This window comes from Mirounga leonina, unplaced genomic scaffold (genome assembly GCF_011800145.1).
Source record: "Mirounga leonina isolate KUSES-001 unplaced genomic scaffold, KU_Mleo_1.0 Mir_154, whole genome shotgun sequence".
Taxonomy (NCBI): Eukaryota; Metazoa; Chordata; class Mammalia; order Carnivora; family Phocidae; genus Mirounga; species Mirounga leonina.
Window position 1 is genome coordinate 62,030,628 of NW_023270389.1, and position 25,701 is coordinate 62,056,328.

A 25,701-nucleotide genomic window follows, 5' to 3' on the forward strand; every position below is an offset into this window, starting at 1 on the left:
AGTGATTTTTTCTGTCTTGTCATTTTGTCCAGAGGAGAACAGATAAATGAGAGAACAAAATGCTAACAGGGTAACAACAATCCCAGAAAAATATACACTAAACAAATCAGAAGAGACCTGAAACCAGGGGAAAAGAAAGGGAAAGAAAGAAAAAAGGAAAAAAAAAAAAAAGATAAAAAATAAAAAAAGAATATGATCAAATATGATCAGGCTGGTGCATAGATCAGTGCTACACACTAGATTTTGGGCATATTTTGGTCTGTAGAAGAAAGTGCCTCCCAAAATTCTAAAAAAAGAAAAACATATGTACAAAAATAAAGGTAAATATGATGAAGGGATGGAATATGACTGTACAGATGAAATTATAAAAAATTTTATAAAAAGAATTGATAAGAAGTTGGTTGAAAAAAGAAAGAAGAGGAATTATAAAAAAGGAGAGAATGTAATCAGGCAGGAGACTAGAACAAAGCCATACACTAGAGATTTATGATATACTATGGTCTGTTAAAAGAAACTGTATCCCAAAATTTTAAAGAGAGAACAACTTATAATATATATATAAATATATATATATATTTATATATATATATATACCATAAATAAAGTTAACTACTATGAAGAGATAGAATATGACTCTAAAGATGAAAAATAAAAGAGATTTTTTAAAAAAGGGATTGATAAGATGTTGGTTGTAAAAGGGAAAAAGAAAAATTCAAAAAAAGAGAAAAATTTAAAAAAGAAAATTAAAAAAATTAACTTTGAAAGACTAAAGAATCATGGGGGGGAAAGCCACGAATTCTATGTGCAGTATTCCCCTAGCACTGAAGTTCTGCCGTTCTCATTGATCGGTAAACTTGGTCTTGGCTGGATGCTCCTGCTGATCTTTTGGGGGAGGGGCCTGTTGCCGAGGTTCCCAGATGTCTTTGCCCGAGACACAATTGCCCCGCCCTTGCTGGGGGCCAGGCTGAGTAATCTGCTCAGGTTTGCTCTCGGGAGGTTTTGTTCCCTGCAAGCTTTCCACACAGCTTTTGAGGATGAGAGTGAAAATGGTGGCCTCCAATCTCCACCCCGGAGTACCTGAGAACTCAGGGCCCACTCCTCAATGAGCTCCCAGAGAAAAGCAGTCAATCACTCCCGTCTCCCTGTCTCCAACTGCACTCCATGTTCACCCGGCCTGTGACCGAGCATTTCTATTTCTGGCACCCGACCCCGTGTTGAGTCTCCAAACCCATCCGATCCCTGCGGTGCGCTCCTGCGCCGCTCCTCCTGGGAGGAAGGGGAGTCTCCCTGGATCTGCTGCTTGTTGGGTCCCTGCTGGAAGAGCAGTGGCCCAACTGTGCTGCGGATCATGGTTTATGGCAACCCCGAGCTGAGAGCCCGCTCCTCAGCTCCGTCTCTGCAGCCGGCTTCCCTGCTCTGATACCTGGGAGCTCTGCCACACTCAGGCACCCCCGGTCTTTCTGTGACCCTGAGGGCCCCGAGACCGCACTGTCCCAGCGAGGGTTCCACCCCCTGCTTAGCCACTGGAGCGACATTCCTCAGCGGAGCAAACTTCTAAAAGTTCCGATTTTGTGTTCCGCTCTCTATCACTTGCCGGTAGCGGCTGATGGAGGCTCCCTCCCCCGCTGTCTATCTTCCCGAATATTGCCTTGGATTCACTTCTCCACACGTCCTACCTTCCAGAAAGTGGTCGCTTTTCTGTTCACAGAGTCATTGCTATTTTCTTCAATCTGTTGTTGAGTTCATAGGTGTTCAGAATGGTTTGATCCCTATATAGCTGAATTTCTGGGACCAGACGAAATTTAGGTCTCCTACTCCTCCACCATCTTGCTTCTCCTAGTTTTTTCATTTTCTTTGAGTAAATATCCAGAAGTGGAATTTGCTGGATCATATGAGAGTTCTATTTTTAATTTTTTGAGAAACTTCCATGCTGTTCTCCATGGTGGCTGCACCAGTTTGAATTCCCACCAACAGTGCACAAGGGTTCCCTTCTCTTGACATCATCGTCAACACTTGTGATTTTTTGTTTTTGTTAACAGCCAATCCAATGGGTGTGAGGTGATACCCCATCATCATTGTGAGTTGCATTTTCTGATGATGAGTGATGTTGAACATCTTTTCATGTGTCTGATGGCTATTTGTATGTCTTCTTTGGAAAAATGTTTATTCAAGTCCTTTGCCCATCTTTAACAGAGTTTTTTAATACTAAATTGCATAGGTTTTTGATATATTTTGGATATTAACCCCTGATCAGATGTATTATTTACAAGTATCTTCTTCCATTCAATAGGTTGCTTTTTCATTTTGTTGATGGTTTCCTTCACTGTGCAAGTTTAGTCTTTAATGCAACAAACTTTTCAAAAAACAAAAAAATCTGGACATAAAAAATTTCCTAAGAATTATCACTGCAATCTAAGATTTTAATCTCAATTTTTTTCCTGCAAATACCACTTTTAAAACTTTCAGTCATTCCTTTGTAACAGTAAAAAAAAAAAAGATTAACCAGAGAGTAACAAAATATGCTCATTTTCAATGATGACATTCGTTATCATAATATCCACTGAGCTTGAAACCTGAATATCCTGAAGACAACTAATTACTTAAGCAACAAGACATGTCAGTCTGCACTATGTGCAGATCAACTCATCCCTTGGATTTGCAAAAACACTTAATATTAAAAGAATGGCTCTGGCTCACCCACAGAGAAATGAATCAATGGCAGTGTCTTAGTCTGTGTAGGCTGCTATAACAAAACACCCAAGATTGGGGGTGGCTTATAAACAATAGAACTTTACTTCCTATAGTTCTGGGAAGTCCAAGATCAAGGCACTGGCAGACTGGGTGTCAGGTGAGAACTTCCTCCTCAGTTCACCAATGGCTGTCTTTTTGCTGTATCCCCATGTGGTGGAAGGATGAGTAAACTCTTTGGGGTCTCTTTTATAAGGGGACTCATCCCTCCCACAAGGGCTCCACCCTCATGACTAATCACCTCCCAAAGACCTCCCTTCCTAGTACCATCACACTGGGGATTAGGTTTCAACACACGAGTTTTGTGGTGAGGGGAGCACAAATACTCAATCCATAGCAAATATTATACTACACAATTGGAATAGTATTAAATACATTATGAAATAAATACCCAAATACTTAATTTTATAGGATCAAATGGAAGCATTCTTACATTTAACAGGCAATTCTTCATATAATTACCTCTCAGATAATGTCTATCGTTTTCACAAGCTAAGTTCATAGTTTGCATATATTTCACACAGAAAAATTAATGCAATCTATGTTGGCATTTAGTTTTTAAGGTTCTTCCAAAAACAATTATGATACAGACATAAGTATAAAAATGCCATATTTTAATAATATAGTTCAATATATTATTTTTTTTAAGATTTTATTTATTCATTTGTCAGAGAAAGAGAGACAGAAAGCATGAGGAGGGGGAGGGGCAGTGGGAAGCAGACTCCCTGCTAAACAGGGAGCCTGATGCAGGACTGGATTCCCAGGACCCCAAGATCATGACCTGAGCCGAAGGCAGATGCTTAACTGACTGAGCCACCCAGGCATTCCCAATATATATTTCTTGAAATACAAATTAAACCTTTAGGATACCACAGAAGAACTGACAAGGATCTAAGGTCAGAGTTGCTAGACACTGAAACTGTGTTAGCTACAAATTATCAGCTAAATGCCTCAAGCCCTATTCGTCTACTTCCTGGCCTCTTCCTACAAGTCTGAAAATGCAAAAAGAATTCTAGACCACCAGTTTGAATGAGTAGCCTGTAAACTGGCAATTTTTTAAAAAGTGATGCAAAAACAAAACAAAACAAAACAAAACAAAACAAAAAAAGTGATGCAATACAAGCTAAGAAAATTTTCTGGCATTAGAAGTGGCCTACTGAAAATACTTAATAATATGAAAAGACAAAAAATAGCTTCCTTTAAAAAATCATTTTAAATTCCCAATCCATTATTATAATCAAAATAATTTATATTAAAATATTTTATTAAAATATTTTATTAAATATATTATCAAGATTAAAGAAGAGACTGCTCAGGTCTACCACATTAAATATTAACTGATTCTTCATTTGGAAAATAAAGTATACTTTTAAAAAGGTAAAAGTTCTCAAGGTAATTGCTTTAAAATAGTTACATTTATTAGGATTTACGTGAAATACCTGGGTTATTTGTGAAATATAGCCAATATCAATATAATAAAAATAATAAATATTACCATTTGGGGGCATTAAGAGCGGTACATTCTAACTACAATCATAAAAGCTACATGTTATCTCCATATTACAGATGATTAAATATAATAAATGATTAAATATAAGTGATTATTCCCATTACTATCACAATAGGCACTATTTTTTAAAAAGATTTATTGGGAGAGAGAGCGAGTGCGGGGGGTGGTTGGAGTGGGGGTTGGAAGGGCAGAGGAAGCGAATCCTAAACAGACTCCCCTCTGCGTGCAGAGCCCCACATGGGGCTCCACTCCACGACCCTGAGATCATGACCTGAGCTTAAACTGAAAGTCAGACACTTAACTGACTGAGCCACCCAGGCGCCCCACAATAGGCACTATTTTTGAGTACTACTACTTGTTGGGCATTGTACCCCAAGTGATTTACATGAATTATCCTCAAAACACCCTTATAAAATAGATGGAATTATCATCTGCATCATAGAAATGAGCAAACTAAGGCTTAGAGATGTTATAAAATTTGCCTAGCATCACATAGTTATTAAGTGGTAAAGATTCAAACTTAGGTTGTCTATCTCTAAGACATATCATCTATTTATTACACTAAAACTACAGTTTCTATTAATTTGAGACAATAAATGTATAAATTATTCCATTAAGAAGAAGCTTCTTAAGTCTCCTTCATAATAGCATAATATGAACTGCATAAGAGAAAGGACTTATTAGAGAACACAGCTTCTCAAAGTGTAGAACAAGAATACGAATGCAACACATCTTTGTTGAAAGATCAGTGCACCTAGAGCTGGGAGCTTCATACAGTCTCATTTTCAAGAAGCTGCTCTCACCACAGCCTCTGTGCATGCAGCTCCTTCCCCAGAACCCGCTTCCCCATACTTTTTGCTACCAAGTCTCAATCTAAATGCTACTTCCTCAAACAGGTAACTCAATTTAGAGTAAGTACGTTCTCCATTATTCTCTCTCATACCATAGCATTCTGTTAATTGTTATTATAATATTTATTGGGTTTATTTTCTAATATGACTGTTTTATTCACCCCAGTGCACCCTAAGACCAGAACACAATAAGCACTCAATAAACATTTCCAAATGATAAACCTTATTTGGAAAATATACATCTTAAAATAGTCCATTGGCCAAAAAAGATAGGACATGAGAAATTAGTAAACTTGGGAAAAGAATAGATATAAAAAAATGTGAAAACATATATAATATTAAAAATATGCTATAAATATTCATATGTAAATACAACATAAAATTGGTTTCTACAGGTTAGTTTATATATTAAATACTTATATTAGAAAAAAAAAGGTTTAAATAAATGTTTTAAGTTTCCACATTATGAAACAGGGTAAGAAAAGCGAATTAAACCCAAAGTAGCCAGAAGGAAGGAAATAATAAAGATAAGAGCAAAAATCACTGAAATAGACAACCCCAAAATAATAGAAGAAAATCAGTAGAACCTAAAGCTGAAAATATCCATAAAAATTATTAACCTTTAGGAAGAATGATCAGAAATAAAAAGAGAGAAGACACAAATTGCAATATTAAAAGAGAGACGTTAACCACTGCTCCCTACAGACACTAATGCAATAACAAGAGAACGTTATTAACAATATTAAGCAAATACACTTAAAAATTTAGATGAAATGAACAAATTCTTAGAAACACACAAACTACCAAAATTTACTAAAAAAAAATGCATGAAAAAAAATATATATGTTTTTATTAACAATGAATTGAAAAAATATATATAAATATATATATTTTTTCAATTCATTGTTAAAAACCTTCCTACAAAGAAAACTCTTGGTCCAAAAGTTTCACTGATGAAATCTACCAGAAAACAGAATAGGAAGCAATGCTTCCCAACTCATTTCAAAAGGTCAACATTATCTTGAATCCAAACTCAAGAGACATTACTTGAGGTTGGGAAGAGGAGGGACCTAAAGAATATTACGAAGGAACAAATATTTAAAATTCTTAACAAAATTTTAGCAAACTGGATCCAACAACACATCAAGAGGATACTATCTCATAACCAAGTTGGGTTTATCTAAGAAAGGCAAAATTGGTTTAACATTAAAAAATCAAATAACAAAATTCAAGGTATTAGCAGAATAAAGAAGAAACAAAAATGCATGAGATTAGAAAGAAGTAAAACTGTGTCTATTCTCACATGAAATGATCATCTACACAGAGAATCTCAACATACTTACAAAAAATTTTTTTAGCAAGAATGTAAGATTCAAGGGTAATAAGTATCAATTGCATTTCTATATATTATCAACCAACAATTCAAATTTGGAAGACCAAGCACTTACAATAACATCAAAACCAAAATAGTTCAGGATAAATTTAACAAAAAATGTTCAAGACCTGTACACTAAAACTATATAATATTGTTGAAAAATTTAAAGAAAATCTAAATAATCAGAAAGCTATACCATGTTCATGGATCAGAATGCAATATTGTTAATATGTCAACTCTCTAAATTGATCAACAGATTTAATATAAGCCCAGTTAAAGTGCAGGAGACCTTTATGTAGAAATCAACAAGCTTATTCTATAATTTATATGGAAATGTTAAGGAAATAAAGTTGTCAAAGCAATATTTTTAAAAGAAAAGCAAAAGTAGAAGACCCAAACTGCCCAATTTTAACACTTACAGTGTGGCAGGCATAAGAATGAATGGATAGAGATTAATGCAACAAAAGAGAGGGTCCAGATATCAACCCCATGTAAATGGTCAATTCATTTTTGACAAAGGTGTCAGGGTAATTTAATGGGAAACAGATTATATTCTCAAAAAATATGCTGGAACAATTAGATATCCAAATGCAAAAAAAAAAAAAAGAGAATGCTGACTGTTATATATCACCATATACAAAAAATAATTTGCAATGGATCATAGACCTAAATGTAAGTGCTAAAACTATTCACCCCTTTAGAAGAAAACATGGGAGAAAAAATCTTAAACTTGGGTGAGGAAAAGATGTTTTAAATTAAATACCAAATGCAAAAACCACACACACACAAAACCTGATGAAACGTACTTCATCTACTTTAAAATAGTTGTCCTTCAAAAGACACTTTTAAGAAAGCCTATCAAAAGAAGATATCCAAATGGCAAATCAACACAGGAAGATGCTCAATATCATTAGTTGTTCAGGAAGTTCAAATTAAAACTACAAAATACCATTACACACTCACCAAAATGGGTAAAATTTAAAGATTAACCATGCCAAGTGTGGTGATGATGTTAAATAACATCCTAGAAATGTAAAATTCTATTTGGCAGTTTCTTATGAAGTTGAATATACCAAATGACACAGAAATTACATTCCTAGATATCTAGCCAAGATAACTGAAAATGTATGTCCATACAAAGTTTTGTGCTGGAATATTCACAAGTTTTTTTCATAATAGCCCAAACTGCAAAGAACCCAAATGCCTATCTACTAGTGATTGTGTAAGCCTATTATGATGCTACCATGTAATGGGAGTAAATCCATAAAAAGAAACAAGCTACTGATATATGCAACAGTTCTGAAGAGTTTTTAAAGTAATAAGCAAAGTGAAAGATGCAGAACACAAATGACTAGATACTGTGTTTGGAGATTATACTTGGAGCGATTATACTTTTTAATATTTAGGTATCGTGTTGCGATGCCTTGTGTTTTTTCTTCAAGGTCTCCAATTGTACATATATTGTGTCTTTGGTTTTCCACTCTTTCCATATGCTCACTCTGAGTAATCCAACCTTTGTGTGAGAAGTTTAATTACCCTAAAAATGTGGTGCTGTGCCATAACCACAGAGAGGAGAAGAATCGTGGAAATAGGCAAAGCCTGGCCAGCTCCTACAGTTCCAGTCACCTCATCTGAGATTCTAGGTATGAAAGTAAGCCTCTTAGATATTGAGGCTAGTCAAGGCTTTGAATTATTACCTTAGATGCAGTGATATATTGGCTTAATGATTTATCTTAGAAAACTAGCCTTGAAATATTATAAAAGTATACTAAAATACAGTATATACTGAAGTATATATTAAAATCTTCCCAAACTTATTTTGCCTTCAACTTTATGTGCTAAAGTGAATATTATAATGCATCTTTCTTGGCTTGGGAATTTTTGAAAAAGCTTTGGATGAAAGCAATAGAATTCTGATATAACCTACGTAATATATTAATAACTACAACAATTAGCAAAGAAATTAACTTGTCAGACTCCTGAACAATAAAGATATTTATATACATATAAATCTAGTAAAATTTTCAAAATCATCACTATGAATATAAAATGATACTTTTAATTTAAAAATCACCCAAATCACACCTCCATAAATTAGTAAGTAGAACGAGAAAGCTGACTCTCTGGACTTCTGCCTCATGTGAATTTAAAATGAGATGATTCTGGTTCACTGAAGACAAAAATGCCAGCCAAATAATGAAAATCTGAAATAAGTATGAGAGGATCTCAAGACTGGCATGAAACTCAAAGTCATATGCAAAAAATAAAGTGAATTTTATCAAGGTAATTAATATAGTGTACAATGAGCTAAGTACAGACAAGAATAGTGAATAAGTGAGTGTTAGTTCACCCCATCCACATAAATAGAGGAACGTGAAGAATTTATCAGATGAATAAACATTTCTACACAGTGACTTCCCTTTATCCTCTAATGGGTATCTTAACTTCCGATTTCAGCTTGAAGAGAGGTTTACAGAGGTCCAGAAAGAAATAGAAATAGAAATACGGCTGAATCCTAAGTAGAGGCATACAAGTTTTATTTTTTTATTATTATATTTTAAGAATTTTATTTTTAAGTCATCTCTACCCCCCAATGTGGGGCTCGAACTCACAACCCTAAGATCAAGAGTCGAACACTCCATTAACTGAGCCAGCCAGGCATCCCCTAAGTAGAGGCATTCTAAACTGACCAGCACCATCTTAGTCAGTTTTCACTTTACTTTTTCTTTTTGTTCTCAGAATATTTTTCTCCTTCTTATGTAAATTCAGTAATACCTAAGCTACAAAAAGAGGGTTGATTTGGATATGTTAGCAGCAGTGTCACTTGTTACATTACTAGAGTGCTTTTATAATTTGTTCTCCAGATGCTGAATGACTGTTTATCCAAGGCTGCCCTGAATTCACTTTCACAACTTTGAGCTCCAAACCCACCCCTGTACATTCCATTCTATTGCCAAGGTTCATGCTTTGCATCAACCCAAGAAAAAGGAAGAATCCATGCACCTGCTTAGGAACTAGTCTTTGTCAAATCCAATGCACATTTTTCAACTGTTATCTTGCAGGATTTACTGTTCTCTGTTCTACTTAATACACCGTATTTAGCTTCGTAGGCTTCTCTTGCCTGGCTCCTTCTCCCCAGGATGCTCCTTAGGCTTCTCTCATCACCAACACGTCTACTGTTGGTGTCTCCAGGTGCCATTCTTGGTCACTAATGTTCTAACTTTACATACTTCTCTCACCCTCGACCTTTCTTCCCTTCTTTGGTTTTAGCCCTGCTGATGAAGCCTATTTGTATCTCTGACCTAATTCTACTTCCCTGTAAGCCTCACTAGGTACCTCAAATATAAGATTATCACACCAGAACTTATTCCTCATCCTGTGTTTCCTGACTTTTTGAACAGCCTATCCATGCAGTTCCCCCCAAGCAGCAAACAGGAAACTGACTTTTTTTCTTTCCATTTAGTCATTAAATCCTGGAACTACTAGGGGCACCTGGGTGGCTCAGTTGGTTAAGCGGTCTGACTCTTGGTTTCAGCTCAGGTCATGATCTCATGGGTTGTGGGATCAAGCCCCAGGTCAGGCTCCGCACTCAGCACAGAGTCTGCTTGGGATTCTCTCTGTCCCTCTTCCTGTGCCCCTCCCCCTGCACCTGCTCTCTGTTTTTTCTCTCTAAAATAAATAAATAAATCTTTAAAAGTCAATCAATCAATCCTGGAAATTCTGGTACCTAAACATGATTAGAATTTTATTCCTTCTAATATTACCTCAATTAATGACCCTATCAGTTTATGACTAAATTAGTAAAAATCTAAATGCAGTATCCTCTCAAGTAGTTTCCCTGTTTCCAGTTCTGTCTTCAATCCAAGCTTGCTATTGCTACAACATATTCTTTCTGAAACATTTTCTTACAGAAATCCTTCCATGATGCTCCATTGTCTTCAGGATAAAATCTAAATTGGTTGGGAGAGAAAATCTGTCCTAATATGATGCTGACTACTTCCTCAGACTCTTTTGGCTTTTCTCTGCAGGACTTTATGCATCACCCCATACACTGTGTTATATCTGGACAGGTGGGGGAGAACTGGCATATTCCTGTATATTCTACATATTTTATTTCCTCTGTATAGGAATGTTCTCCTTCTCATTCTGAGTGATCGAAGTTATAGTTAAACTAAAGTCTTAGCTTAGCAACCACTTGAGGAAGTGTTTCATTTCCTACCCTGACATTCTCCCCCCTTCTCTTCTCTCTTCTTTCTGGATTGATTCAAGTGCCCATTCTCTGTATCCCACATCAACCAGTGTTTTATAGCAATAATGACACTATAAAGTACATGCATATTCTCTTCTCCATAACCCCAACTACATAGTCATCTTTTAAAAGAAAGTACCATGTTTTCCTTATTTCTGTATCTGCTGAGGTCCAGTCGATAGTAGTTGCTCATTAAATATTTAATAGGCAAGTGGACTATAATGGGATAGGTTCTAAAGTTCAAACATAAATTATGAAGTATAACCAAAATCATTCTTGCAAATTCCTAAGGAAGGTACCACACTGCAGATCCAACATACTGTCTCAATATAGTTAAGCCCAGCAGTTCTTCCTCCAACACTGAAATACTGCAGTTTCTTAAATGAACATCTGTAGTTACAAGGCACTTAATGACAATGATTTATGAAAACTATGTATTTTTACGCACCAGAGCTTATATCCCATGAAATTCTATGGATGCCAAGTAGAAACTGACATGGCATAAAAGAACAGCAAATTTATTTCTCATCTTACGGTGACTCTGTGAACACACTTATCAAGAAAAATGGCAGAATCACCATATCCTTCCTTCCTTCCTATCTATCTATCTCTATGCTGTCTCTTTCTGACCCCATTTCTTGAATTCATGTAGTTAACCGCAATTATGATGTGATCCCTATTGTACTGATATGCCTATAAGCAGCCACTGTTGATTTCTTACACCAATATCCTCTCACAATCCACTTCCATCAAGATATATTTAGTGCTTTAAGCAATACAGGCAAACACAGGGATAGTAATAAGCATGGCTGCGAGCATGCTAAATTCCTGTGCTATCTATTAGGCTGAAATAAGTTCATATATTCACAAAAATGTGAAGGTCAGAAAAAGAATGTCTCAACTGCTGTATTTATACTTCATGATAAAACATTCCAGAACACAGGCTAAAAGGATGCTATTGCTAATTAAAAATCAAGACAAGTATGAATTAAGTAAAAATTGGGCTACTTATAATTACTTCAATAGGCTCACTAAAGAAGCTCATCTTGAGGCACAGGTTGGATATAAAGAGATTTGAGGATGCTGCCCTTTGGGTGAGCACTGTTTACCAGAGTTACCTTTCTTTCTTTTAAAAAGATTTTTTATTTATTTGAGAGAGAAAGTGAGTGGGGGAGGAGCAGAGGGAGAAGGACAAGGAGACTCTGCAATGAATGCAGAGCCCAACATAGGGCTCAAACCCACAACGCTAAGATCATGACCTGAGCCAAAATCAAGAGTTGGAAGCTTAACTGACTCAGCCACCCAGGTGCCCCCAGAGCTTCCTTTTCAACAGGCTGGTCTCTTAGATGCCACCCAGAGGTTCCTAGTAGGGTAACACCCCCGTGCATCTGTGAGTGCTGGTACGGACTGCCTGGGTGAGTTTATAGCTTCCCTTACTTTACCTCTATTTCAACCTATTACCAAACATAAGTACCATGTTTAATATTTTTTCTACAGCAATGGAGTTTTCTACATTTCTAGGAAGCATCCCTGGGCAGAATAAATGTCATGGTGAACCTAAAGCAAAACCAAAATTAAGTAAGTCACGATAAAGATATATTGAACATAGATTTCCTTTGCAGAAATGATAAATTTAAGAATAGAAATAATCACATCAAGTTCCAAGAACTAGGTAACTATTTGTATTTACAAAGTACATTCAAAAGTGCATCTAAAATGTATTTAAAAATATGTGATAACTTTAAAGAGAGAAAAATTGGGAAATTATATATACAAAACTTTCATTTTTACTAAAATTGCATAAATATAATCAAAATTTACTTTTATATATATATATACACAGAAATGCTGTAATTACTATCCACGCACATGAAAATTATATACCACATACAGAATCAGTTCACCTGCCGCAATCTATGAAATTATTTAGTCTTTATCTATAACACATTCTCGAAACAGAAATTCTGAAAAAAGAGAGAAATAATGTAGGAGTTTCGGTGCTAAAGAAAACCATCTGGCTAGTCTGAAAATCTGTTTTTGTGTGTAAAATTGTTTCAGCAATCATCAGTTAATTAATCTCAGAAGTACTCTGGGTTTAGAACGACAGTGGGGGTGCAGCCCCCCGCCCCAGAGGCTCCAAAGCTTCCCTCACCACACCACACAGAACCCTCTTCCCTCCCGCGAAGTCCCGTGGTTCTTCATCTGTAGTTCCGAAACAAGTGATAATTATCACTTTACACCTAGCATGGGTATTGTACCTTATCTTCCCCACTTGACTGTAAACTCTTTGAGGGTAAGATCTATGTTTGGTTCAGATTTTATGTCCCACAATACCTATATCAGGGTGCCTTGCACAAAGCCTCAAAAAATACATATTTTATAACTACACTAAAAGATACTCCCTTCTTGAAAAAAGATTTTCAAGTTTTGTCCCCAAAATAAACTATATAGTACATTACTTTCTATTTTTCTTCCTACTTCTCAGCAGTTTCCAGTTTAAAACACCCTGTTGATCCGTGCTCCTGGAGAGAGTTTATTCAGCCATTCACTTAACCTATTTATTCAAACCACCCAAATTGATAGTCTTACCCTCGACACATTCTTTGTAAATTCACTCTATTAGTTCTCCCTGATTCCAAACCAAAGCCACTTTTGATCCCTCTCTCCTTCTACCCATACCCGATTCAGTGGTCATTAAGGTGGACTGGTCCTGTGCAATTCCACAAAGTTCATCATCTTTGTATTTTCTCAGACAACCTCTGACTGCAATGCCTGGGCTATTCTCATCCAACTACTCAGGTTCTTTTTGCCCTGTGCTCACCCCGGTGATTCTGTTCACATGATCCCCTCTGCCTGAAGAATCTTCTCAAGTCAGTCCCCTGCTGAAATCTCAGTAAGCACTGAAGGACTACCCTTAATGCCAAATCACCCAGAAAGCATTTTCTATTTTTTTAACCTTTTTTTCATAAAGAATTTTCTAATAAGAATTTGTGAACACTTAGGTCCTTCACTATACATTCTAATTTATAATACACTTACAAGGTAAATTACAAATGTCCTCATAGAAAGATGATGTCTTAGCACATTCTGGTAAACCTACACTGCCTTGGCATTTAAAATGTGATTACCAAATGAATGGATGAATGTTTGCAATTCCTACAAGTGAGATAATTCTATAGGAGAAGATATTCTATAGAGGATATTTAATCCATTTATTTTGAAAAACAAAACTACTTTAAGGTCTGTGAGATACAATCCTCTATTTAATAATTAAATTTATTTCAGAAAGCCCACAGTGTAAAATATTTCCAGTTAACTATTCTAGTAAATTCAAATTTTCCCTCACATTGATTTTGATCCAAAACAGGGAAGACAAAGGACAGGGGAACAAAGGAATAGGTGAGATGTACTACTATGCTGATTGCATTTCTCTTCAAAACTACAAGATCCTTTCAAAATCTCTCACATATAGTCAAGGTTACTCTAACTACTATGTAAAAGAAGAGGGAACTCAGCACGATGTGCCTACAGAGTACGGCTCAAGTAAGTTTAAAATGGGCTAAATAATCTTTTACCAGTTTCACAAACATTTGAAAAGAACTTTGCAAAGCACCATAAATCCTGTATTTCCGGCTTTCAAAATCACATGATTTCCAAAAGCATATTTGTGCTAAGATATTTTACATTTAAAAAATATAGGGAGACAAAGAATATGATTATGCTTTCCAATATGTAAAAGCAGTCATAAAAAAAACAAGCGACCATTACATTTCATTAGAAATGACTCAGCTCCCATCTACCCAAATCCTTGCCAGGAAGTAGACAACTGTTACATTATAACTTATATTTTCAGTAATTATGAGAAAGGATGACAGGACTACCATGCATATTCAAGTGCTGGATTAACTTCTTGACTCACCTCTCCCCCATTTACATATTCCATCACAAAACACAAACGGTCTTTTGTCTGGAAGGAATATTTCAAGGACTTGAAATGAAAAAGAAAAAATGTTACATTATAATCCAGTATTCTTATAACGATACCAAAATAGAATACTTAGAAACAGTAAGCTTGAGGGATGAAATGAATCATTCTTGTCCTAAAGAGTCTACTTATTCCTTAAGAGTGTTGAAGAGTTTTGAAGAACATAAAACAAATTTTGTTTAGATCAGCATTGGCTACTGTTAGTGGAAAGGTTAAAATTAAAATTTTAAGTAAAAATACACTTAGTAATTGTGATGGGCACCTCTCAATCTATCATGCTGTCTATTTGTAACTGTATTAGTTAGTCCCCAAAGTTCCCATCTGCACGACCTTCAACTGAGGAAGTCTCAGGAATACAGCTAGAGCAGTTATGTTCGGGCTTCTAATATAGTTCCAGCACTGCTTTTTGCACACTGGGTGGGTGCATAACATGACTGAATTCAACAGAGTTGGTTCATATAATTGTATAGGTTACAATGGTATCAGAACTTTAGAGCTATCTTATTACACTGGACAATATACACACAGTAACGTAACAAAGTAAGTCTAGGTATCTGATTATTACCTCTGAAAACATTCCTACTTTACATAATCCTAAATCTTTGAAAGATTCCCCCTTTGGAAAGTCTACCGGTTATTTGTTTTTCCTCTTTCTTTTCTACCTGTTATTTTTAATCTTAATATGCTTAGAACCAGGAACAAATTGTCTCTATTATAAGCAATCTAAGTACAAGACTATAGAAAAAATCAGTTTCTTTCAAAACAAGTAATATGCATGCAAGTCAAGAAAACATATCATGACTCAGCTTACCTTTAATTTAATGTATTCAGTATTCCTGGGTTTCTTAAAGTACTCTATACCTATGGGAGGTCTCAATTTCTATAAAAAATGTTCAGTAAAGATTTTCTGCCTTTCATATCTGGAGACAATGCTGCTTGATCATTTAAATATTTATCAGAAGCCAGTGAACAAAGGAAACACAAACCCCTCACATTTAATACTAAGAATTTCTTGTAAGTCTACCATTTTCTCAGTGGTCTCCGTATATTTGCTCTATGGTTTTTTGTTTCTGAAGGCAGTGAAATTCGTGAAGGAAAAAAAATCTCAAAAAAGGAATGGTTGTATAAGGGGAGGGAAGACAAATGCATGCATATTGTAAACTTAGGCCCTACGTTGCAATAAGGTCAAAGGAATAAGACTTAGTCTTTCCACAAAGAAAATGGCATACCTAAATAAATGTTACTTTTCATGGCTTAGTTGTTTCAATAAAACTCCCTTAAATTTAAAATGTTATGATTATCACATCTGCCCTTGAGTCACTTACTGTTAAAAAGGGGTGTCTGGTGTTCTTTAATACTCTGCTCTCAGTCAGAGTATGCGCCACTTCATCCTACAAAAGAAAAAGGGAAACCTTTAATATATGTACTAAGCAGTGGTAAAATCAAATTTTCATTCTTTCTCTAAGACCAGAAGAGGTTCTGTCTCCAGAGACAGAAAAAGATGTGAAGAGACGAGGACATGTTTCCTTTATTGTTATGCTTTTCCTCCACATCCCCTCCAAAAAAAGATCAAATTAATGATTTAAATCAGATGGCTGTAAGGTATAATAAACTCATACACACTCAGTCATACTTAATCAGATTATATTGATAATGATATAAAAATCACCAAAAAGTTATCAGGGACACAGACGATTAAATAGTTTACCCTTCCCCTTGAAGGCAATGCCTTAGCGGCTAATATTTAGGCATGGAGTACTTAATATTTCAATGTTTGTAGTATATTTTATTCAGGAGGATATAAAGGATATATTTCAGTCAAGATCATAGAATTTGTAAGTCTCCTACTTAAGAGAAAAATCAGTTCCTGAATATAGGAACATAAAATATACAGATAAGATTTAATTGTCAACTATACATTTTAGAAATAGAAACACAGAATATAAAAATTGTATCTTTCTGCTTGTGGCTTTTTAACGTGCTTCTTAAAAAAAAAAAGAAAAGTCACAACCTACTTTAGGTGACAACTTAAAAAATCTGGGTGTATTTCAAACCAAAAGTAAGTGTATTTCCCCAATCTTGTACATAAATCTCATCTTGACATCAAAAATGAACTAGGAGAGATTTTCTTCAACATATGGAGAACTGGAAAAATGTTTCATATTTCAAAAATAACACCATCTTCAAGAAGAAAGGAAAGGAAGACATTGCTGAAACTAACACAGCATCTCCGGTCTTTGCCTCTAGCAAGATCCTAAACAAAGCTCTTGCTGGATTAATGTCTCCACACTGTCAGCAAATCACACTTAGTTTGTAAGCAAGATGTGGAGAGCAAAACACTGGGTCACTGCATTATATTTATCATCTGACCTCAGTCAGACCTAGAAGATAAATGAGAAACAGATTGATCAAAGATGCTAAGGCCTGGAAACCATTCCAAGAGGGCAGGGCCAGCCACGTCTGAACAAGGCAAGTGTAATTAACAACACAATGTTTAAAACTGGGAGTGAAACAAAGCATGGGTATGAAACCACTCCTGAATTATCTGTTTAATAAGAGTCAGGCTTAAGTGCTCAAATAGTTCGAAAGCCTCTGTCACATCATACTATAGTTTCTAAACGAATTAGAATAATAGCATCTTAATGCAAACTAAATCACAAGCAGAAATGATAGCATGACTTACTGATTTCTGCACCCGCAGGGCCTAGCATAATGATTAGCACACAGCAGAGACTTAATAAATGTTTGCTGAACTGAACTGTTGATCATAGGAATAAATTCCAGATGTCAGGGGTGTGGGGCTTCATTTATTCACTCAACCCTTCCATAAATATGCACCAAATCTATTCTGGCCTTGCTCTACACACTGCAGACATGGCCCCGAACAACAAAGACAAGGATCCCTGCCCTCAGGGAACTTTCCATCTCCCTACACAGATGGCGACCAATGTTAATGAGGGAAAAAGGCAGAGACCTACTGCAGTTTAGCAGCATTCATGTGATGCACATGAAACACATCAGGAAGCATTGTACAGGTGGCTACTCTGTGACAAACACAACCAAATCCAGTCATTAAAAACCAAAACCCTTGGGCGCTTGGGTGGCTCAGTTGGTTAAGTGACTGCCTTCGGCTCAGGTCATGATCCTGGAGTCCCGGGATCGAGTCCTGCATCGGGCTCCCTGCTCGGCAGGGAGTCTGCTTCTCCCTCTGACCCTCCTCCCTCTCATGCTCTCTGTCTCTCATTCTCTCTGTCTCAAATAAATAAATAAAATCTTAAAAACAAAACAAAACAAAACAAAACAAAACCCATGGGGCATCTGGGTGGCTCAGTCGGTTAAGCAGCTGCCTTCAGCTCAGGTCATGATCCCAGGGTCCTGGGATCGAGCCCCGCATCAGGCTCCCTGCTCAGCAGAGAGCCTGCTTCTCCCTTTCCCTCTGCCTGCCGCTCTGCCTACTTGTGCTATCTCTCTGTCAAATAAATAAATTTTAAAAAATCTTTAAAAACCAAAACCCTTGATGTGCCCTCAACTAAATGCTAATGACAGTGCAGGTATAAAGTGGTTTTAAAAAAAAGACATAATCCCTCTGCTCACGGAGTCACAGGCCAGTGGAGAAGACATAACAGATGAGTAAATATCCAACTTAATAAACAATTACTAATGCTGATGAGTGACATGAAGAAAAAATGGGGATATCTACTATCCTAAATGAGGTAATGAAGAAAAACTAACATTACTAGAAGAGTGTAAGGTGGATAATGTGATGATGGGGGAGGCAGGGGGTGACACAGTCTGATTTCTATTTTTAAAGGTTTAGTCAGGCTCCTCTGAGTAGAAGGACAGCAAAAATAGCAAAGATGAAGCAGGGGGGCAACAAGGAAACCGACAGAGAAATGAGGATGGCTCAGACCACTGTGGTAGCAGTGGGAGCAGGAAAAAAGGGGGCCATTTTGGAATCTTTTTGAGATATAAAATTAAGTCATAATCCAAAAGTAACCTGCCTCAGCATGAGGGTATCTCAAAAGAAACATCTCTTTACAGGCAGTCAGAAGGAGATTCACAGAAGAGATACCATTTTTGCAGGTTATGCTTGAGGACGCTAAGGGGCTGGAGGCAGCCAGCCAGCTGTGAAACCCATTTGAAACCAGAAAAGATATTCTAGGGCTTCAGAAAATATTTCCAGAGGGTAGTTCATGCTGCTTTTATTTATTTTTTTATTTTAAAAGATTTATTTACTTATTTATTTGAGTCAGAGAGAGAGTGTGAGCAGTAGGAGGGGCGGAAGGAGGGGGAGACAAGCAGACTCCCCACTGAGCGCGGAGCCCAACGCGGGGCTTGATCCCACAACCCTGAGATCACGATCTAAGCCGAAAGCAAGAGTCCAATGCTCAACCGACTAAGCCACCCAGGTGCCCCCATTCTACTTTTTAAAACAGGCCCACCACATACGATAGTTATTTTCCTAAATCACTTTGTAAGTTTCAGGAGTGAAGATTAGTTTTTTTTCTAAGTTCTGCAATCTGCCTAACCACAGGGAAGAAGCCAAGGCAAGATGTATGGAAACAAATGCTAAAACAGTATTTCTTTATCATAAGAATGTGAGCGGAATTAATACTGTGTATGTATCTTTCAAATATTAAAATGTATTTTCTACCATATTTTGCATATGATCAGATTAGAATTCTTCCCCCTTAATGCAGATTTAATGGTACTGTACTTCACATACTAATTAGTTTCTGCTATGAAGATAAGGTATGCACAAGCTAAAAAGTAAACACAGATGCCAATAATTTTTAATTACAGTTAAAAGCAACATGTCAAAACAAAAAGTTAAAAATAACAGTGATAAAACTCAGCGGCTAAAACAATGTGATGCCTTTTAGAAAATCCACTCGTTGATCAGGACTTTAAATGAAGAGGGCTAAAAATGCTTGGGTGTGCAATAGAAGTATAACAATTTCACGAAAAAGCTTCTGAAATTCAGTTTCATGTATATTCATCCACGGCAAAATACTAACTAATGAATTTTTAAATCTAGTTTCTCTCATAGGAATGGGATTTTATTTCTTGAGGACATGAGGCAAAGAAGAGTCCTCCTCACATTTATTTTCCCCATCGTCTCCAATTTTTCACTCCCTTCCACTACACGTGGTCTAAAATTCTGCTTTCATTTGTCACCACCCCCTTCCCGTAGTGTTGAGTGGTCGTTGGGTATTTCGTAGGGGGTGAGGAGTAGGATATGGCAAGAAAGTAGAGGAAGAGATCTCTAACCCACTGTCAGGGACAACAAGGGTTTCATGTCCTTTAAGCCCTAGAGCAACTCAAAAAGGTAGGCTTTATTATTCCCATTTTGCAACAAGAAACTGAGGCTCCCAGAAGTTAACCTGCTCAAGCTGCAGGTGAAACAGTACCGAACCCGCGTTAGGGTCACTTCCACTCCACACCACTGCCTCTCATTCAAACGCTCAGCTTCTCCCTAACTGGGCACTTTCCACTCTGTTCATGGTATTTTCTTGGTCTTGAATGCAAGACCCTATTGACCATCTCTATCAGAAGTCCGTTGAAATCACGACAGAGCACCCTGGAAGGACTTCCTTCCTCCAACAGAACAATAACAAAGACCCAGAGGAGGAGAGGGAGCGGGCGGGAGAGAGCGGGAACAGGGCAGAGAGGTCTGTGACGTGGCTCCCTTACTCTCAATTAAACCACAAGCACTCCCAGTGATCCTTACATTCTTCTGTCTTGATCCCACAGGTTAGCAATCTATACATTTTTCCCCCCATAGGAAAGACATCGCACTTCTCATGCTCTAAATCTGGGCTCCTAACTTCCCCTCTTTTAAAAACATGGGCCTGCCCCGTTCCCCCCCCACCCCCCTCTCCCACTCCCCCTCTTCCCCACTCTCCGTGGTGCCGCCAGCCTGTCTTAGGGCTGGGCCCTGACTGCTATTTCTCTTCTCTTTCTTTACCATTTTTTCACCTTGATGCAGAAAAAGAAAGCATAGTTGCTCTCTACGATCTATGAACACTGCGTCACCTTTCTCAAGCGCTGTCATTTGATACTTTGTTCTTGATCCTCCCGTTCCAAATATTGCTTGACTTTGAGCATGATGCAATCACTTTGGAACCTAGTCTTTCTTAAATTGTAGAGTATACTGTTTGTTCATCCTACCCTTCACTGCACTGCCTTCTTTCCTTCTGCCCCTTCTAATTCCCAACATTGGAATAAATCGGTCTCTACTTTCTCACCTTTCTATCCCACATCTGAAGGGGAAAGAAATCACGTAAACATACTGACTAGAATGATTACAGTTCCCTCTCCAATCTCAGCTGAATCTTCCTGAGGATTCTTTCACCCCTCTCCTAAGGTCACTCTTCCAGTCTTCATTACGGTTGTCTTAGAACATTCCCAGGCCTCCTACCATGCCTAGTGGGTGTGCTACCTTACACCTGTCAAGCTACTGAGCTGGGACTGGGGCCCAGGTCTGTCTCTTTCAAGTTCAGGAGCTTTTCATTAAGTTTCTCTCTTTTTATCTCAATTTTGCTCCCTCACCCTTTCAAAATGTGATCTACATCATTCACAGAAGTCATGAATAACATCTGACATGTTTGATGACATTCTCTTCCTGAAGACTTCCCTTGGTTTCTAGAACATCAGGAATCTCTTGCTCCCCTCCTCATCAGTAGTTCCATTTTCTCAATTTTCTGCTGGTTTCTTATCTCTGAACCCTTATCCTAGGAGTGCCCCCAGGACTCAGTCCTCAGACCTCTTGTCTTCACTATGGCTCCAAATGGTCTCTATGGTGATGGATTTCCAAGCAGGTCCCTCAGCCCCAGAAACACCTACTTGACATGGATGTCTAGTAGGGGACTTAAACCTGGATGTGAAACAGAAACATCATATTTGGCATGTCCAAAACCTAGTTTCTAGGGGCGCCTAGGGTGGCTCAGTCGTTAAGCGTCTGCCTTTGGCTCAGGTCATGATCCCTGGGTCCTGGGATGGAGCCCCATGTTGGGCTCCCTGCTCAGTGGGGAGCCTGCTTCTCCCTCTGCCCCTCTCCTGCTCATGTTTTCAATCTCCCTCTCTCTCTCTTCCTCTCAAAATAAATAAATAAATCTTAAAAAAAAAAAAAAACCCATAGTTTCTAATCTGCCATCAAAAAGCTTGTTTCTCCCCCAAAAAAACAAAAAAAAAACAAAAAACCACACACACACACAAAACCAAACCAAAGCAAAGCAAATGAACGAAAATCCCCATTGGCAGAGAATGGCAACACCATCCCTGCCATTGCTCAAGCCAAAGACCAGGCAGTGATCCTCAACCCTTTTCTTTCTCTCACGCCCTATGTTCAATCTGTCAGAAATCCTGTTGGCTCAGCAAAAACATACAACCAGGATCTGACTGTGTCTTTCCACTTCCATTGCTACTACTCTGATGTAAGTCACGATCATTAATTATCTGGATTATTGCCATTAACTCCTAAGAAGCTCCCTGCTTCCTACCCATGCCCACTTCTCAACACTGCAGCCAATGAGATGCTCTTAAAATGAAAACCAGTGATGTTATTACACTGCTTAAAAATTTCCAATGGCTTCCCACTTCATCTAGAGTAAAAACTAATATTCTTATGAGACCTACAAGTACCTGCACGATCCTAAGCTCTTCTTCCTCCATGCAAGCCATGCTAGACTCCTAGCTAGTCTAAGAGTGTGCTATGTTTGCTGCTTGCTCAGGGTCTTTCAACTGTGATGCCCTCTGTCTGCAACATCCTCCCCTCCAAAATACCTCAAGGGCTTGCTTCCTCATCCCCTTCAAATGTTTACTGAAATTTCACCTTCACAGTGAGGCCTTCTGTGATCACTCTACTTAAAATTGCAAAACCCACAATCGTCATTCCTGCCACTCTTCCTTAATTCCCTACCCTATTTTATTTTTCTCCATTAGTATGTATTAGCTTCTTACATACAATGTGATTTACTCATTTATTATGTGTATTGTTTATTGTCTGTGTCCTGACTAGAGTGTAATTTCCGATGGGAGGTGGGGTTTGGTCAGGTTTATTCATTCACATAGTCCCAGTGCCTAGAGCATGCACCTTAAGTAATTAGGTATTCAATTTATATTTATTGAAAGAACAAGTGAATGAATCAATAAATAGTGATTCTTTAGCATATGTTGCTGAAGAATGACAAGCTTTCATAAATTGCAAGAAGCAAAACAGAACACAAACGAATGAACCCAGACCTCCAAGAGCACAATGAGCAGACGAAGGTACAGCAGATCAAAGCAAACCCACTCTCTATCGGTCTCCCACAGCAAACCACAGTCATTAGCACAATCTTTAATACAGAAGTTCAAGAGAATCTGGAAGAATGAACCAGAGAAATTGGCAGATGATGTTAAGAAGTTCTGGTTCAGGTCCACCAGCAATAACTGAAGATCCAAGGAGATAGAGATGTCAGTGGTCAAGCCAAAGCACCGGTTGGTATTTCAGTGGGTACGTGTGCAGGAAAAGGGCTGACGGAACAGGCAACTCTGCATTCACAAGAAGAGCCAATCTTCAGGACTGGCCCTTGGCCAGCTCCCAGGAAATAAACTCGGATCCCTTGGAATATTCTGGTGATAAGGAGTTTTTGTATGCCAGAGATCTGGGGCCCCATGGTACCAGTTTGACTGGATAGTTTATAAAAACAGCTGTAAGCATGGTGAGTGTTATACAGCTGAGTCTGCTCAGGACAGATAGAATCTGAGCAGCTAAGGGGAGTCAAGCTGTGCTACTGGGCTACGTGACTGACCTACACAAAGATCCTGGATGTCAAGGCTTAGGTGAGCTTCCTTGGTTGACAACACTTTGTACGTGCCGTCCCACACTGGTGCTGGGAGGATGAAGCATGCCCATGTGAGACCACTGGGACAGAGCACCTGGGAGCTGATATCTGGTTTCTCCTGGACTCTGCCCCATGTGCCTTTCCCTTTGCTGATTTTAATCTATACTTTTCAGCTATAATGAACCATAACTGTAAGTATATCAGCTTTTCTGCATCCTGTGGTTCTAACGAAATACTGGGCCTGAGACTGCTCTTTGAGACCACTGACACAGTTAGCGTCCGCAGGGCGATTTACCAGGGGTGACACCAGCAAGACAAAGGGCTAGAAGTCCCAGTGCTAAGCTCCCCCACAAAAACAAAAAAACAATGAACAACTACAAACTGACAAACACAGCTTTGGAAAAGCTCTGGACTACCAAGAAATCAGCAGAAAGCAAGAAAGCAGCAGAAACCCTACAGAGTTAAAGACAAACAAACAAACGTGGATAGCTGATGGGAAGGCGTAGGAAGCATCTTGCAAAACCCCATCCCAGAGTCCAGAGAACCAGGCACCAAGAGGGATCTGCTCGGTAGGATTTTATCCCATGACGAAAATGCGAACAAAAGAAGCCCAGCAAAGCCTCATCACGGCCATGTGTGTTTGCAGCCTTGCCTAGCAAGGTTGCCCACTGTCTTCACGAACATTGAACTGAGCCAACAGAGCTGCCCGAAGTCCCCACCTCCTCCCTGGGACTGGAATGCCATTGCAGTGAGACCTACCCCTGGGGGCCCCAGGTGCTGCAGTGCCCACTCTCTGGATGCCACAAAACTTTGCCATCCACAGGGTGGAGCTGCAATTGCCCTATGCCCCCCCACCCCCCTCACCCTACCCCCCTGCCCAGCCCAAGTCCTAAGTCAGGGCTCTGACCTGCCAGACAAGGGTGGCACTGCTGGGACTCTAACTTGTTCTAACCAGGGCTATGCTGCTGCTGGGCACCACCACCCCGCCCTGCCCCCAGCACCCAGCTTTGATTTGCCATCAGCAGGGCTGTGCTGATAATGCTCTGGGTCCCAAGCTGTAGGTCTGACCAGTCATACTGGGGCTGAACCTCCCCTGATCCTAAGTTGGGGCTCTGACCTGCAATCATCAGAGCCACACAGCTGTTGCTCTGCACCCTGCCCCTGGGGTCCCAAGCTGGGGCTCGAGTGGCACTGGGACTGCTCTGCATGCTGCCACTGGGTCCTAAGGCACCACCGCACGCACCGTCATCCTGCCACTGCTGCATCCCTCTACCCCGGGTCCTGAGTCACTGTGGAGGTGCCCAGAGACCCAGACAGGTTTCACAGGAAACCTGCACATCCTCGCATCTCAGACACCAGCACCACCCCCCACAAATACACTTATGCTCCGGGACCCAAGCACCATGACAGCTCTCTCTGTATGCACCAGATGCCAAGACACCAGCTCTGACATCTTCAAAGGTACTCAGTAACTTTCCAGTAACTGACACCAAAGAAATGGACTTGAGAGTTATCTGACCAAGAAATCAAAATAAAGAAGTTCAGCAAGATTCAAGGAAATACAGAGAAATAATTCAATGAACTCAGAAGGACAATACATGAACAAAACTGGAAGTTCAACAAAGATATAGAAATCAAACAAAAGAACAACACAGAAATTCTAGAGCTAAAGAATACAAGGAACAAAATGAAAAAATGCAATAGAGAGTTTCAAATCAGGCTCAATCAAGCAGAAGAAAGAATGTACAAACTTGAAGACAGACCTCTTGACATTATCCAGTTAGAGGAGAAAAAAAGACATGAGAATGAAAAAGAGTGAAGAAAGCCTATGTGAATTATGGGATATTGCCAAGTGAAACAATATTCACATGTGGGAGTCCCAGCAGGAGAAGAGAGAGAGGAAAGGACAGAAAAATTAAAGAAATAACAGTTGAAAATGTCCCAAATCTGGGGACAGATATGGCCATTCAGGTACACAAAGCTCAAAGATATCCAAGGAGATTCTACCTAAAGAGAACTTTATAGACATACTTTATAAACAAGCTCTCAAAAATCAAAGACAAAGAGAATTTTGAAAGCAGCAAGAAGAAAATATATCCACCAAATACAAGGGAGCCCCAATAAGGTGAATTTCTCAGCAGAAACTTTGCAAGCC

At 38.5% G+C, this 25,701-nt stretch overlaps 1 protein-coding gene across 4 annotated transcripts in view; it reads right to left on the minus strand.

The window, feature by feature from the left end:
- AKT3 (AKT serine/threonine kinase 3) overlaps nt 1-25,701 on the minus strand; it is a 311,247-nt gene that overhangs the window by 82,851 nt on the left and 202,695 nt on the right. For 3 of the 4 annotated variants that reach the window (XM_035010956.1, XM_035010957.1, XM_035010958.1), the window contains 2 exons: nt 16,044-16,109; nt 14,653-14,721 (listed from right to left, as the gene is read on the minus strand). In XM_035010956.1, the coding sequence (XP_034866847.1) occupies nt 14,653-14,721; nt 16,044-16,109 (135 nt within the window). The remainder of the gene's footprint in view (nt 1-14,652; nt 14,722-16,043; nt 16,110-25,701) is intronic. The other variant, XM_035010959.1, reaches the window with a different exon arrangement.